This window comes from Pygocentrus nattereri, chromosome 11 (assembly GCF_015220715.1).
Source record: "Pygocentrus nattereri isolate fPygNat1 chromosome 11, fPygNat1.pri, whole genome shotgun sequence".
NCBI lineage: Eukaryota > Metazoa > Chordata > Actinopteri > Characiformes > Serrasalmidae > Pygocentrus > Pygocentrus nattereri.
In genome coordinates this window covers 5,379,933-5,397,499 of record NC_051221.1, presented here as the reverse complement: position 1 = coordinate 5,397,499, position 17,567 = coordinate 5,379,933, and the positions used below count along the sequence as shown (strand labels likewise).

The following is a 17,567-nucleotide window of genomic DNA, read 5'->3' as shown; positions in this document are numbered from 1 at the left end:
TTCCTCAGAGACTAAAGACTTGACCTGCATCCCAGAGACTTGGCCAAGATTAACCCATCAGAGACTTGAGACTCAATTGACACTTGCTCCTTAAAAGCTTGAGACATTACTCGCACCTAGGAGACTCAAGACTTGACTCACACTTACATCACAGAGACTTGACTCACACTTGCGCCACAGAGACTTGACTCACACTTGCGCCAGAGACTTGACTCACACTTGCACCACAGAGACTTGATCCAGACTCACATCTCAGAGACACGACTCAGATTGGGAGAATCGATTGTCTTTTGTATGAGGTTTGTGTACTTAAAGTAGAACTTGAATCAAGGTTTCTTGTCTTTTTCCTTTATTCCAAAAGAGTCATAATGCAAATATCCATTCACACAAAGTAAGGTGAAACATGCCATTTGATAGCTGTAACAAAGTCAATGAACAGAAACATTTCATGCCATGAGGAAGAAAGACACTGGAGACAGGTTTGACGGTCACAGCCATCTTAATTTTTATTTTAAACAAAGCACAAAACCACATCCAATCAAAATCAAGACGCCAGCCACTTTTCAGTGGCCTCTGACTCTCTAACCAGACTTATCGGTTACGGGCGTTTTGCACACAGAAGCTTTTCAGCTCTCCTTTTTCTGCTGCTGTGCCTCATCCATGTTCTTGTTTCCCTTGTCCCACTCCACTACTTTTAAAGGCACTTAGACTGCCGAAGTAAAACCTGCCTGGGTGTTGGGTGTCTGGCATATACAATGGCTATTGATTCATCTAATTCTTATATCTGCAGTGTGTTTGAGTCCCTTGTGGTCTGAGGCCCCCTGAGGTCCCTGACAGTCATAGATCCGGTCCGGATTGTTTCAAGGTCTTAAACAATAAATTGGCAAAAAATAAAGAAATCAGGAGAGGGAAAATACTTTTTAACAGTACTGTTAATAAAAATCCCTTAATGGTTCTGACAAAAAAAAAAACATTATTAGCTTGATTTTACTTTTTTTGACCAACTGTTGGCATTTCTGAAGGCCTGGTCTTAAAAAGGACTGAAGAGGTTGGTGGGAGGAGAAGTATGAGATTACTTATGGTTTATGAAGTGTTTGTAGTCTGTTTGTTCATTTTCTGTCAAGACTGTCTGATTAGTGTTCAGATTCCTTTTTGAACAGTTTTTCTAAGGACATAATTCATAATTTTACCCTTAACTCTATTGATGAGATTCTGCATGCAGGGATAACGGCCTCATTGCAATCAAGCAGTAAGCTAATGTTTTAAAAGTTCTGGTTTATATACCTTGATATACCCAAGAAATAAGAGCACAAAAGACCTGCTTGTAAACAAGTATAGATTTTATTCATGTTGCTTTTTAGAGAAGGTCTACAAAGTGTTACATAGAAAACAATTAAAACACTAAAATGATTTAAAACATTAAAACACTAAAAGAAAATAAACTTTAAAGAACAAAGAGTAAGGTCTGATAGAATAAAACTCTCATATACACAATAGAAAAAAAGTTGTGAAATTTTACAAGTTCCTTGTCTGACCTAAGTTTCCTGATTCTATCAATAGTAAGTTGATGAGGTTTTACATTGCTATATTTCTGGATGTACCAAGAAAGCTGTGAATTTTGCATACTGATGCAAAAGAGAACTTTGAGCACTGTGTATCATATTGTGCCTTTAGTTTTACACAACTCTGTAGTCTCTGTAGTTCTCAAAGTTACAACCAGTTAGACAACACAACAATATTATACAACAGGAGGTCAGTATATAGCAGTAGCCAAATGAGAGCAAAGTCCAGAGATTATTTTGTTGGCTTTTTGATATGTACATACAACCGTTCAAGTCATTCCTGTTTAAGAAATTAAAAAAAAAAGTAATGCTCAATTAAACATAAATCAAACTCTCTTGAGAACACGGTATTTATTACAGACTGACTTTAACTTCTCATCATGTAGTATTTTAATTTGATGAATAAGTTAAAAAGATCCAATTTATAATCAAACAATCAGAAAACACTGCAGGAGTTTTGTGTGTTTACGTGAGGTGTTGAGTTTTCATTCAGAGGATATATGGCCTCGTACGCACTCTGCTGGTTGTCTAATTAAAGCAGAGAGAAAGGAAGTTTCATTGATATACAATACAACAGCTTTCAAAGTAAAACTTAATACAGCGGACAAGGGGCTTTGGCTGATATTACAGAGTGAAATTAATGAAAGATGTAGTTAAAAGCTGTGCACAAGAGTAATGACTGCTTGCCAGCTAATCTCAGAAAACTGGATAGCTTTAGGTTTAAGTCACGTGATGTGACATCAGGGTACACAAGGGGCGCGGCCGCTCCATTTAACTGCTGCAGAAACCATGTCAATATTGTAATGTCCCATAGAGCTCATTCACAAACGCTCATCTTCACGCACTGATCCAAAAAACAGTGAGAACAACAGGTTGGGATCGTAGCCACTGTTACCAATGGCCTCTAGGTAGCATAGCTAGTAGTGAAGCGTATCAAAGTCAACCAACATGTGTTGGTTCCACTGTAGCACCATGAATGGTGAATACCATGTCTATAAGAACCTATAAAATTTGACCCATTCATAACACGATAAGTTGTATTAGTCCGCTCTAAGTAAAGTGAAGTGTGCTGTACTAAAGCCTCCTCCAGGGTTTAGACTGAGGCTTCAAGTCGAAGTATTTACTGAAGTATTTACTGAAACACTAAAACACAATAAAGCTCATTACAGGCTTCAAATGTCAGAGTTTAAACTAGAGCAACATCAGTGTTTCACCCAAATGTGGGAAAGTCAATGTTCACCACTGTTAATGTTCACCACCGTTAGCCTGACACTGACTTAACACTGCATATCCAATAGAACGGCAGCAGAAACCAGCATTACTGTGATGCAGTGCAATGACTCAAAGTCGGTTGTGAAGTTTAAGCATAAACCAGTGTTTGGACTCCTAGAAAGTATTACAGTAGGTTTACCTGTGATCTGGACTCCTGGATGAGTTGCCAGGTAGTAGACGGTCTTCTTTGTCCTTTGTTGGTCACTTGCTAATAGAGAAATACAGCATGATTGACTGGATCATTTGTTAAATATTATCATTGAGATACTTAACATGAAAATAAATAAATAAATGTTACATGACATTTTCAACAGCTTTTAAGTTTTTGTCATAATTTATTGTCAACGCTGTTGGAAAGTGGTTAACTCCTACATGCTCATTCCATCTATCAGGATAGTCATTCTGTCCTTAAGGACTGGATCCTCTTAGGTCCTCTTAGAATGTTCTGTATCATTCTATGCCTCTCTGTCACGGGTACATAACTTTGAAGGAGAGATTGTTTGGGTAAGTTGAGGGTAATATACTCTCAAATCGTTTCCGCTCTCGTTTTCTGTGGAAGAGTTAACACCTCTGTATGAAGACTTCTTGAAATAAACCTAACTCTCTTCTCCAGCATACATTCCCAACTGAAAGCTCCTCTGAAGTGTTTTTCCAGGCTATTTTAAATACGATTCACCCGTCCTGTCATGTGACACAAGTGAGATCACCACAGCTGGAGGCGGCATATTGGATGTGGCTGGAAAACCTCGTCTCATCTGTTTACGTAAAAGTCGCTGATGACAACTGATGATGTATCCGGTTCTTGAAGGGTCGTCCCATTTCATAGGTGGGAGATTTCAACACCTACCCCTTGTAACTCAGTTTCAAGGAGGAGGGTTACACTCGAAAACAAGCCTTACACTTAAATGTAAACCAAAAGTAAGTGTGTGAAAACAGTATATTGATGTTAAACTCACCAGGTTGTGTGGTTGGCACGCTGTCATCAATAGTGTCATAGAAATGCTCCTGATTTTGTGCTGCTGAGACACAGAGCAGAAATCACGCTGTAGATATCGCTCTTTCAAAAAGTCAAAGACACCAAAAGTGTTCTTCAAAGAAATGCCACAGAATAACCACTTCATCGTCAAAGAATGTCTGAAGCATTTCAACCATACGTCCAAGCCAAGAGTCATTTAGGCTCTTTGTTTTATGAAGGTGTGTGGAAGTAGGAGTGGGAACTGGTATAACAGTCTAAATTGTTCTTCAAGGTTGAGTTTTGTCAATACTGTTAGGCCACAAATGCGCTGAGATAACTCCACGCCTAGCGTGGACCGCCTAAAAAGAGCCACCTGCCCTGAGCTCACAATTTCTGGGCCTTGTGCATTGAGCAAGCTTTAGAGCAGCTGGTAGTGAAGTGTGAACCACTGTAACACTTTCCACATTCTAGCAGAGTCTGACGACCAGGGTGGGGCGGGGACGGGTGATTCTGGCTGGGGGGCGAGTGTAAAGGACGCATGTAAGAGACTAATGACATCACACGTTGGCTTCCCAATCAAATTTCCCGTTCCATCTTAAAAGTCGTAGCATTTAAACACCTGTTCAGGTGCTACTTCTGTTGCTTTTCACCCTCAGGTTTGAACAATAATTTACAGTATAAAATATTTAGTGCAGCATTATATGTCACGAAGTGTTACAGTCACGTAACCATGAGTTTAACATTCATTTAATCATTTATAGGGATCGTACCTAATGCCACGAAAGGAGGGAATGATGACTAATTTGAATAAATATCTAATTAATCAGTAGATTAGCTATTGATTAAAAGGAGAAATATTGGGTTTAAAAAGTCATATAGGATCATTCTGTGTGCTTCTGATTCTGAACTTCTGAACCCTCTGAACTTGGGGTCTTAAGCATTATGCAAGCGTATAAAATAGAATGAGCATAAAAGTAAAGCCAGTGTCTCAGGCTGAGCAATAAGTTGTATAAGCATATTCGCTGTTGTCGGAACAAATCCTCATATCTCCAAAATGGTAACTTTACAGGAAAAGGAAAAAACCGACATTACTTCTAATGTACGTCAATGGAACCAGACTTTTTTCCAAGTCATTTTGGGTCATTTATTTCGACCCATCCTTCACGATATTTACACACAATATAAAGGCCAACGTGCATTTTCGAATTATGTAAAAAACTGAAAATCAACAAAAACAAGGTTTTGTTCCGACAACAGCAGTATAGAAAAGGGATCTGTAAAAGGGAAAGCTGTGGATTAAGGCTATCGGATATAGGATGCATTTGCACTTACGAGAAACTGAACATGCTAAAGGAACCTCTCAGATATGACTCATATATGGCTAAACACGGTACAGGAATTACCTCGTCCCTCCAGAAAAGGGGTATTAAAGCTATGCTTTGAAGGTCATCTGGACGTTGGGCTGTCCGGAGAGCTCTGCAACCCAACTGCTTTGAGGTTTGCTTGAAGAAAGGCTGAAGCATTTTCCTCTTTGCACCAACTCAGCCTTCAAAAATTCTTTTGATTTTGTTAGATTTTTTTTCCCAATTTTAACTAAGAGTAATTACTAGTCTTGGTGTATAGCAACTGATTTAATTCGACATCTGGGTCTTGGGTAGAATGGATTGCTTCTGGGTCGACAGTGCCAGGATGTGACTGTGGCTTCATTTAAAATGGAACTTCAAAGCTGCCAGATAAAAAGCCAACTTGTAGGAATTCAGACATGATGCAATATTTGGCACCGTTTTTGCAATATTGGCGTAGGTTTGTTCATATCTACATTGTTCTGTTTTATTTTTTAATATTTACAAATATTTCAGATGTTGTTTCTGTGTGGTTCTTACTGAAAAATGAACAAGCATCCTAGAATAATAAACCACTGTTTATCTACAAAAATGGGTTTATTTCAAAAAGTCTGCTGTAATATTTACTGAAAACCTCAGAAATTTGAATATGAGATAAAGTTTTGTGTATTTTTTTCTGTAGCATCCACTACTTTAAAGAAACTTTATAACCAACCAAAAGTTTCATAAAGTTTCTTAAGGGAAATAGTTCCTCTGTGGCATTCCTCTAAAGACCTCTTTTGCAAGAGAGTAATAGGATGTGAAAGTATGTTCTCCACTGGAAAAAAGCAAACCTTTTACTTACGTCATGTGTACCAGTTTCCTCATGAGTACACTTTGTAATTTCAACTTTTTTTCAGTTTACTCTTGGCTAGTTTACTTGCGGCAGTAAAAGAGCTGATGCCGTTTATTTTATTCATGTGCACCTGATATACACACATTTAAAACAAGTAAGCAGACGATTTCAGTGTGCTTCACCCTCTAATCCTCCCTCTCTGCACATTAAAGTATGCTAGATACCCCTTTAAACAGTACAATATTCCAGAATTTATAACAATAAACCATAATCACCTTTCCTTTTGTAGAGACATCTCCATAAGTACAGAAACAGTGCCAAAACAACCAGGCAGCTCAGTGCTACTGTGATCAGGAAGTTCTGCAGAACTGAACATAAAAACACACAATCACCTCACAGGATCCATTCAGATCTTCACACTGAGGATGTTTAGCCTCCTAAAAGCAACTCTGAATGATATGAATACTATTTAAATCAAACCATAGCTGCTCGGTCAGTTCAGAAGCACCTAAAGAACATAACAACAGTAATTGATGAGTCCCCAGCATTTCTCTCTTTCCCCTCCATTGATATGCCTGATTCAGCAAATGAATGATGGGGTAATAAATTCAGATCTGTTGGGGTAATAAAATCAGATCTGTCTGTCCACAAGTGTAATATCTGATTTCAAATATCAGGTCAAATCAATAGAGTCTCCTACCACGATATATAAAATGCACATTATCTGATTACATCTGAGATGGTAATGTGTTATGTGCATGTAAGCACAAACCACTGTGATTTACATTTCATACAGTGTGCATATGTAAAAGTTATCAGTTTGTGAACCACAAAGGATAATTATCAAATGTTAAACTTTTAAATATAAGATGTTCTTTACGTCCCAGTAATGATGTCTCTTGTTCACATGTACCTGTAACGTTTGACAGGGGAGAGACGAACATGGATGAAGCTAACGATATACCAGGGATAGACAGAATTCAAAATCCACAAAACCAGTTCCTAAGTCAAAACACGAAAAAGCCAAAAACCACCAGCTAAAGTACAAAAAGATGAAACCACAAGACGAAGTCGGTAGGAACGAGAAAAAGGGGTTATAACATGTAATCATAGGAGATATAGAAATCGCTCAGTATGTTCTTATGGTGGAGAAGCAATACCTCGCACTAACTCTACTTTGGACCAGTCTTAAATAGTCCCAAAGTAGGTCAACCTGTACAGGTGCCTCAGATCAGTAATCAGGAGACTGTGAGCACTGGTAGTGACGCGGGCGCTCGTCCCGAGTCATGTGATCTCCCGATGCAGTCCGCCTGAGGTGTGACAGTACCATTATTCACATTCATCCTCCCAAAGCAGTTTACAATACATCAATGTGTTGCGCACAAAGTGTCATAAAAATATAAAACCTTGTTAATTCATGATCTAGGGCGTGTGTTAAAAGCAATGACAAATTGTTCATGAAGATTGACAGACAATCACTGCCAAAATGGTTTTGTCAAGTTCGGACAGAATTCAGAGGGTTGCCGAACAAACTGAATTAAGAGGTTTATTAGAAACAGGAGTATCCAAAATCAGATTCAGCCAGTCCAAAGTCAAAAGCCAAATCCAGAAACAGTAACCACAAGAGTAGCCCAAATTCCAGAAAACGGTAACCACAAGGGTAGCCCAAATTCCAGAAAACGGTAACCACAAGGGTAGTCCAAAATCCAGAAAAGAAGGTCAAACCAAAGAACACCAACTGTACTAGTGTGTTAGGCTAAAGACGAGGTCAAAAACCAATGAAGGAATGGTTTATGGTGAGCATAACAGGTGAGATGAATCAGTAATCAGGTGAAGTGGAATGGTGGAGAGTCATGTCTGTTACATGAGAGTTACATGTCTGTAGACATGTCTGTCTATCAAAGGGCCAATTATGTTCATTCACTTTACCAAAGCCTAATATAAAGTGTGACTTAGTGTCCTCACTCTGCATAATGGTCGAACATGCTTGTTGTCTTAACAACCAACTTATCCAAAGTGTAACGGTCAGGAGCGAGGAGGCAGACGCATGTGCTGAGGTAAGCGACTTTTATTGTGGGCAAATCCAGGGTCATAGTCTAGACAGTCCAGGTTCAAACATCCAACACGGAGAGCAGGAGGGACAGACATGTCAATAAGGAACACAGAACCTCAAACAAGAATCAAACACTACAAACAACAAAGAGTACATCCAAACATCCAGACAGTTCAGACAAAGACCAGTCAAGACAAAGAGCAAACACAGGTCTTAAATACAACAGGGCCATGAAGGGAACACAAGACAGGTGGAAACACAGGTGGGAACAATCAGGGCCGGAGTCACTAAACAAGGGCGCTGGACTACAAAACCAAAACAAAGAACACGCAGGCTAAACCAAAACACAACACGAACACATGGACAGGACTGGGAGGGGCCAATCGTGACACAAAGATACTATGGATAGCTGCAGGATGACATGAAGTTTTCCAGATGAAGGCACTGAAGATATGGACTGTCCCGCCCGTTCCCCAGACCTGAATCCGATTGAGCACATCTGGGACATCATGTCTCGCTCCATCCACCAACATCACGTTGCACCACAGACTGTCCAGGAGTTGGTGGATGCTTTAGTCCAGGTCTGGGAGGAGATCCCTCAGAAGACCATCCATCACCTCATCAGGAGCTGCCCAGGCATTGTAGGGAGGTCATACAGGCACGTGGAGGCCACACACAAAACTGAGCCTCATTTTGACTTGTTTTAAGGACATCACATCAAAGTTGGATCAGCCTGTCGTGTGTTTTTCCACTTTATTTGTGTGTGTGACTCCAAATCCAGGCCTCCATTGGTTAATAAATTTGATTTCCATTGATGATTTTTGTGTGATTTTGTTGTCAGCACATTCAACTTTGTACAGAACAAAGTATTCAATGAGAATATTTCATTCATTCAGATCTAGGATGTGTTATTTGAGTGTTCCCTTTATTTTTTTGAGCAGTGTATATTTAAAAAAAATAAGGCAAAGAAGAAGACAAAGTAAGTGTGCAACACAGAGTGTGACCACTTTTTTTTTATTCCACAAGTAGAATTGGGCTAGGCTCATGCAAGTGAGGGACTGTTTTAGATCAGCTATATGCACCACAGAATATGACACTGAAGGCCAGCCTTTTTGTTTAAGTAAATGTTGGAAGGAAGCATAGCTAATTTTATGTAAAATTCCTCAAGGGCAAATGCACCCTGTGACAAGTGGCCTAAAATTTCTCAAACCCTGACGGCTTCACACAAAGAGCAACCCAGCATCTCCAGCTGTGTGTAATAGACAAACTAACGTATTTGAAGAGCCGCAGTGTATGCTTAGTTTTAGTATGTGTGGTTTTATGTAAAATGCGTTCATATAACATACATAAAATACACACATCGGTATTAAAAAGTCACCCTAGTACTAGATCATCATACGAACCTTGAGTTGTTCTTCTAGATGAGCCTTCAGTTGTGGAAGTTGTCGTTGTCTTCATGCCTGTGTAAGAGGGCAAGAAGTTGTTTATCGTTTTCATTCATTATTATTCATTGTTCATTGTATAGTTTAAGATTTTTTGTTTAAAATATGTATAGTTAAAAATGTGAGATGATGCATATTCTTGTGAATCTGTTAAAAACAGTTCCTAAGTAGTTAATATTACAACTCTGATATTTAGTTCCTATGTACTGACTTACGGGGGGGAACCAATTAAGAGGGACACACACTCACACACGGGACAGGAACACCCCCGGGGAGTAACTTGGAGTTACTTGGAACTACACGCAACTTTTAGGGTTACACCTGTGCTGTTTGTTGTGGATGTGGTTGTAGATGTTACAGCTTCTGTTGCAGCTGTGGGTTTGTTTGTGGAGAATAACATCTGTGGTTCAGTCTGTTCAATCACGGGCCACTTTATTAGGTACATCTGTTCAGTTGCTTGTTAATACAAATAGCTGATCAGCCAATCACACGGCCGCAACTCAGTGCATTTAGGCCTGTAGAGGTGGTCAAGACAACTTGCTGAAGTGCAGACCGAGCATCAGAACGGGGAAGAAAAGGGATTTAAGGGGCTTTGAACGTGGTGTGGTTGTTGGTGCCAGACGGGCTGGTCTGAGTATTTCAGAAACTGCTGATCTGCTGGGATTTTCACGCACAACCATCTCCAGGGTTTACAGAGAACGGTCCGAAAAAGAGGAAATATCCAGTGAGCGGTCAGTTGTGTGGATGAACATGCTTTGTTGATGTGAGAGGTCAGAGGAGAACGGGCAGACTGGTTCCAGATGATAGAAAGGCAACAGGAACTCAAATACCATGTTGAAAGTTTGCCATGAAGAAATAAGGCAGTTCTGAAGGCAAAAGGGGGTCCAACCTTTTACTAGCAAGGTGTACTTAATAAAGTGGCCGGCGCGTGTATGTCATGTCATATATGGTTGTGAAATGTGACCAGTTCAGTAACCTGTATCATTGATGTTCAATAATAATAATAATAATAATAACAATAATAATGTTTATTTATATAGTGCCTTTCAAAACCTTAAGATCACTTTAGAGAGTGTCTAAGACAGGCCAGCAAAACAGACAGACTATCAAACACAAGTGTATCATGAAGAACACACGGGGGACAGAGATGCACAGTAATAGCAAAGTAATACAGGAAAATAACTTTAGATCATGAAAAAGAAAAAGACAATACAAACCGAAGGAAAAATAAACAGCACAGAAATAACTTCAGTTTTATCAGCATTAAGTCTCAGAAAATTGGCTATAGAACATTCCAGTGAGATATCATAATGGGCACTAAGCTAAGAGCAGAGCATCTGAACCACATTGCATTAAGTAGTATGCCAGGTTACTCCAACAGACAAGTGTAACAACCATTGCTACACCCCGATACCAAGTAAACTAAGCAAACTAACCCAACAGTTAATTGAGAGGAGGGGGCAACCAATCAGACAATGGACTGACAGAGACAGATTACCAAGAGAGTGCAAACTCACTCACCAAGCGTGCCGTAGAAACCACACCGGAAACAGAAACCATTGCTAAAATGTGTACCTTGCAATGTGTTTCATGTCCAAGTCATATCTGGATAATCTTTGGCCTGATTCCATTTATACTTTTCTCTAATATGCGTCAACCATGTGACCGGATAAGATCCAACTTTACTTTCCACAAGTTGTTTCCATTATATATCTGTTTACCTCTTTGATGCAGTATGAATGGACAAGCTAGGCATGGACGCCTCCATTGGTTCAAAGTGTAAGAAGGCTTTGTGGAACTCGGCAGATGCATGTACCCTTAGGTAATTGTTAGGATCCCATTTACACTTCCAGGTTTCACTTGTGCTCGATGTGGTTAAGATCCGTCTTTGACCGCCTCTGAATAAGGTTGTGACACCTGGCTTTTAATGCAGTGAAGTGACATCAGAAAGTGGTCTTATCACCCAAAATGCATGCTGATGATGGTGTAAACAACCTCATTATGTAACATTCCAGTTAGGAATGTCAGACACAGTCTGATAAAATCTACTCCTGCCCAAAGCTCCGGTCGTTAAGTAATGACCGAAGTAGAGGCATCCTGAAATTCATTTAAACATTGACCTTCTGGGAACCTTTAAACTTCAAAAAAGTCTGTGACTACAATAAAAGTTTTACTCTATTTAGATGAAAAGCGACCTACAAACAGTCACCAAACTAACTGCTAGATGTGTATTACTGGTGACTGATTGGCATGATAATCGCTCAGGATCTAGATCAGTCTGCAAAATCCACTTGAAACCTCTTGAAAATCTGTGGGAGACCTGCAACAATGAGTAAGATGCCAGGGAAGGCACCAGGAAATCTGGCCGAACTGCACAATTCTGTGATGCAAGAGTGGCTGAACATTGATGTCGCCTACATCCAGGAACTTGTCAATTCCAGGCCAAATCAAATCACAGCTCTTAAGTTGTTTCAGTCACAGGTGACAATTTTTTTCCTGTTCACTTATGTGCTGAAACCTACATATACTAAATCAGTTGCTTCTGAGTGGCCACATAAAAAAAAGACATAAAAAAACCCTTCTGAAATTACAGAGGTCCAGACCTCGGTTTCCTCATAGCCAGTTACAGCCATGCTTTTACTGCACTGTGCAGTAAAACACTGATTACATTTGACTAGTTGTGTTTGTGTGTTTGTTCTTCATTGGACTGAAAAAATAATACGCTGTGGGCAGAGTGTGAGGCTGCTGCTAAGTGTTGGTTTCCATCACAATAGCTTTACCAAATCAACTATCTGGTCACCACCCAGCTCATTTGCATAAAGTTGGTCCAGAGCAAGAGAGCAGAGCCGGTGGTCTGATGTCAGTTGTGTGTATATTGTCATCACTCGCCTCAATATAGCACAGTATGACGCAACCTGCCTTAAAAACAATCAAAAAAGGAAATCGTTTCGCGTGACTTCATCGCTCAAAGCTCAAAGTTTGAGCACCACCAACAACTTCCCACATCCCGCCTTTAGCTGCAGTGGTTGTGTGGAAAGTTTAATTGTAATATATTGATTTCAGATATACTGAAAACAGTTCGACGACAAATTATGAAATGTTGGAAACTGAGGAATTTTAAAAATGTTGAATTTAATGCATCACATTTTAAAAAATTGGGACAGGGAAAACGAGTTGTGTACTGTAGTAGTAGAGTAGAGGGTTTCACACTTACCGGTTCCTGATGTCACTGTGAGCTCCACTGCAGCTCCACTGCAGTCGTATCTACCAGCGTCTGACTGAGAGACTCTGAATATACTCAGCACTAGATTTGCTCCTGCGCTGTAACGTCTGTCTGGATCAGCGATGTGTTTGGTCGTCTCTCCATTATAAGTGGTCAGAATGTCCACTCTCTGTCCGTTGCTGTCTCTGCTCCAGGTCACTGGGCCTTTAGTTAGTCTTCCACAGCGAAGGACGGCGATGTATCCCTCTTTCTGCCTCACATGTAGAGTCTCTGTTATGAAGAACACAGTGGAGCAGACACTTATTTTAACTCTTGGTGTTACTAAGTGTTGAAAGCACTTGGTATTCAGTGTGCAGTATCATTTTAATTTGTTTATAACAGGTTATTACAACTTTTCATTCATTGTTTCATCTCTCACTCCACCAGGCCTCTGCCTTTTGTCTTTTATCATCAATTCCTTCCTGAATCTCTTAGTAAACAATATATATCTCCTCCCCGACAACACAGCAGTCTTTAGAGTCTTTATGAATCCTGGTTAACCCCTTAAAATCCCAGGCTTATTACACACTAATGTAATAAGCACAATGTGATCACTAGTTGTGTTGGGGGATATAAGTGTGTATGTTGTATTTTATTTCTACACAAATCAACAAAATAGTTTGTTGTCCTTTTCATGCTAGAATTTAATAAGTTATGTACGGTGTGCATGTCTACAGTGGGAATTCCAACTGTTTTTGTCATTGTTTTGAGACATTGTTTTAAAATAGTTTATGAAGGCTTCAGCATGATTTTTCTGATTGAATGTATTTTTAATATCAATTCATGGTGGACGGATACATGCAGTGCATTCTGAGGCAAAATAGTTCCCAAAGAAAACAGTTTTTTTCCTAGATATATCACTATTTTCCTATCATCAGCTCAGACACGTGTAGGTTCACTGGTGGTTCTGGATGGTAAATAAAATGTCTATATGTGTGTTGTAGTCGTGGACCCTGGCTCCCATCACTGCCACTGTAAAGACATCGTCCACCTAATCCCATTTCACCCCTCGCTCCTACCACTTAACCCTTAGTTAGGGCTACATGACTCTGCAAATGGAGGCTTTTCAGAGACTCACTCCAACCAGAGAAAAAAACAGCTGGCTGAACAGGACACCAAAGAAACCCACAAATATTTTTCTCTGTTAAAATTATAATAACCATCATATTATTTTAGATTAATGCTGTTTCAGTGTATTATGGCCCTTTTCTAAACAAGCGTAAAAATTGCAAGTACTATTTTAAAGTCTCACTAGCTAAATTTACTTTATTTAATTCCACCTTAAATAGTCCAGCAGTACTTGGAGGAAAAAAAACGACTTTGAATTTGAACGTTTTTGCATTGAACACAATTATGATATGTTTACTATAATATGACAGAGTTAAAAAGTTCATGAAATAACTGCAGCATAAAATACTGGGTGACTTGTCCTCCTTCTGGGTGACTAGGCAGTACTGACATTTCTTTTAGGAATATGTAATTTACATTGTTTCCCGTTTTATAAAAGCAATAAGCCAACTGAGGCTGTAAGTTCCGGGAGGTTTATCACAGGTTGCATCCTTATCCATTACAACATCGCTGTAAAACACAACCGAGACTAGCTTGTTGCCGTATTAGAGGTGTAATGATAAGTTTGGCCCATCATTTATTTCAAGTCTCAATATTGGCTACACGTTTCAATATTCTCATGATGTTTTCATGGCCCCTGGTTCCATCACCACCACTGTAAAGAAATTGTGGGGGTTTCTGATGAAACATGTTCTTGAATCACAGTTTAATAAAAGTTTTGTAAAAATCATTTACCTAGAAATGATTGAAATAAAGTTATAGACTTTCTAGAAAACAGGCCTCACATTGTACGATTGGGACAGAATGAACTCTTGACCCAGACACAGGCAATGCATTGTATGAAGGGGGCTTTAGATGGCGGGAAAGCATCTGGCGTTTGGGAGGGCTGAGAAATGATGAAAACAAGCCAGCCGTTAATAATGAGACTAGATGATAAGGAGTGGCAAAAACTGGTCTGTGAGCCAAACTAATAAGGACGTGCCTAGACTATGACCTTGGGAGGACTGGAGGACTTGATAGGACAAAGCTGAGAAACTAAGAGTGGTTGGAAATAGAGGTTTCCAGAAGACGTGTTAGACCAAGACATAATGGGAACCAAAAGTGATTCAAAGTCATATAACAAGGGAGGGGGAGGGAGGGGGGGTGATGTCCACACCCCGAAGCAGGATATGAAGACGGATGGTTTGTGATGATTACATGTGTGGTTGTCCGCGTACCATCCTGCCACCTGAAGCTCAATAAATTACGAGGGCCTTTTCCTCCCTTCCGCAAGAACTCAGCGGCTGAAGTCTTTTATTCTACTTTCTTTTATTTTTGGTCGAATACTCTTTTACTTTTATTTTTGAAAGTGATTAGACAATAAATAGAACGAAACCACAGTACAGAATAGTCTTAGTATTTAAACCTCATACGTCGCTGCTTTGGGCGAGGAGATAACAGCTCTTGGCCACAACAAAATCCTCGACCTAATCCCATTTCACCCCTAAGTGGTGGTGATGGAAAACAGGGTCCATGAAGATATCAAGAGAATACTGAAACGTGAAGCAAGTATTAAAATAGATAATGAGCTAAACTTATCATTACACCTCTAATACAGCAATAATGTGTTTTCAGAGATTCCTTATGAACTTGCTGGTGAGGTGTTGGCTGCTGCTCAGTTCTTCCACTCTTCATAATGCATGTTTTTGCACTGGGAGTTTGCGATGTCTGAATACATTATTTCCTCCCCCACTGAGTTTATTAACCCAGTAAAACTACAGAAGTGCGTTCCGCCTGTGGTGTAGAGAACTCACCGCTGCTGATCATGTATACGCTTCCACACAGCAGGAGAGAGAAGACCCCAATACGCTCCATCATGCTCGGACAGCAAGTGACAGACACTAGATGAGGATAGTTTAAAGAAAACGGAAAGACAGAAATAGCCCACATCATCTGAAAACAGAGCATTTCCTCCTGTTCACCCACAGCTGTAAACGGGTCCTGCAGTGTGACGGCGTGTGACAAAACGTGTGTAGGAGTCAGTGATTTTAATCACGTTAAACCAGAGGAGAAAAACACAAACAGAACTGACGAAATTAGGACCATCACCTTAATGCTGTAAATGACTGACACCTTTCATTTCCAGCTGTAAGTCTGACTCAGTTTTGCCTCAGTCATGTACAGTTATTACTGCATTAATGTTTATCTGCTACTTACAGCAGAGGCAGGTTTGATATGCCCTCAAATGACAAGCCTTTTCATTAAAGATGAACCTTCAGTCTGATGGAGAGAACAAACAGCAACATGCAGCAAAGCCTGCACTGAAAAGGAAAGAGGGAAAACAGCTTAAACTGGTTGGCTAGCACACAGTTTCAATAACACAGACTCGCCTAATTGGCGCCTAATTGAGCTGTGGTGAATCGTTTAAATAGGTTAGATCACTTTCCTATAAAATTTCCTAAAAGTTAACATGGACTCAAACCCCAGAGACTTTATTTAGACTCACATCCCAGACGCAAGACTCAGTCACGCCTCAGAGGCTCAGCTCGCACTCACAATCTACCTTTTCTAACATGCTAATTTCTGCCAACACCCTTGTGTGATTTCTAATAGAATGAGACCCTCAGATTCTCAAGACTTGAATCAGACTCACACCAGAGATTCAGGACTCAGGAGATTCAGGTACAAAACTACTGAAATATCAAACTCTAAACGGTCTCACCTATCAGTACCGACGTGAACTTAGGTTTCAAAACTAAAATCATAAAAACCCACTTGTTGAGTAGAGCCTTTGGTAACTAGATGTCCTTTTAGATCAAAGATTTAGGGGTTATTGACGGAATACTATGGTAAACTGAGCATGTCAGGGTTGATGTTCTTCCTATTTCATGTGCTCACTCAAGTTTGTTAACGGTTTAGTGAAGGGGTCCCCTCATGCATCTGCCACGGTGACACACGCAATGCAGATTTTTCCTTTTAGCCCCCCTTTAGTCCCCCACCCCCCTGACAAATTTCTTGGTGAACCTCCTCCTCCTCTGGCAGTGGGCCAAAGGCAGACCGAAAGAGGCTCCACAACTTTTCTAATGATTGAGCCACGTCATTATATGAGGCCCACAAATGAGTCAGGCCCTCGTAAGAATATTACGAAGACCACTTTGGAGTCCTCAGACTGGAACGACTCCTCAAAGTAGTAGAGGCACTCATCGTTAAAGTTCCTCCACAGTTCTGGTTCCCCATTTTAAAAGCTGAGGTAAGCTGGTGGTGTGGAGAGGCTTGTTGCAAGCTGGGGTTTTAAAGCCACTCTCTGCAGCCTAGTCAAAGTCTTCTGTAACGAAGGGGCTGAGGCATGTTGCAAGCATGAAGTGACTTTTCTTGGAGCTTTCAGATACTCATGGTCATAGCAGGCAGGGGTCAGCATACAAGCAGGCAGTTAAAGATACATATCTACACTCAAAATTCAAAATAAAAGCAAATGTCAAAGATAAAATATACAAGAAACAGGCTCCAAAAGGACCCATAGCTGTGTGGTAGAGAAGGATAGTTGGCTAAGCCATGGAGAGCCCATGTCAGTCTCCCTAGTGGGGGTGACAGTTTATTGTCCAGCTTTCAGATCCATAAAGAACTACAGAGAAGACCACACCCTGAACAATTCTGATCTTTGTTTGTGGAGCAATTTTCTGCTATCAGTTTTCTGTCATTCATTTATCAAAGGCTGCATATGCTTGTTTCATCATGTGTTCTGTAAATAGTTTGAACAAGTCTGGGGACAGTCGAGCTCCTTTGCCAATGTGGAAGT

At 40.1% G+C, this 17,567-nt stretch overlaps 1 protein-coding gene across 1 annotated transcript; it reads right to left on the bottom strand.

Moving 5' to 3' along the window:
• Positions 1-1,478: 1,478 nt before the first annotated feature.
• LOC119264232 lies at positions 1,479-15,649 on the bottom strand. The gene is made up of 7 exons (XM_037542310.1): positions 15,586-15,649; positions 12,677-12,955; positions 9,424-9,480; positions 6,243-6,335; positions 3,791-3,853; positions 2,974-3,042; positions 1,479-2,090 (listed from the first exon to the last, which is right to left on the bottom strand). Exons 1-7 carry the CDS (start codon positions 15,647-15,649, stop codon positions 1,999-2,001), a joined length of 717 nt encoding a protein of 238 aa, XP_037398207.1. The 3' UTR covers positions 1,479-1,998.
• Between the last annotated feature and the right edge of the window lie 1,918 nt (positions 15,650-17,567).

Excerpts from the sequence above, each read along its gene's own strand:
- LOC119264232 (XM_037542310.1), bottom strand. The coding sequence starts at position 15,649 with ATGATGGAGCGTATTGGGGTCTTCTCTCTCCTGCTGTGTGGAAGCGTA. Across the intron at positions 6,336-9,423 it reads ATCTAGAAGAACAACTCAAG|TTCTGCAGAACTTCCTGATC; the intron begins GTTCGTATGATG and ends TTTTATGTTCAG. Across the intron at positions 3,854-6,242 it reads ATGTCTCTACAAAAGGAAAG|CAGCACAAAATCAGGAGCAT; the intron begins GTGATTATGGTT and ends TCTGTGTCTCAG.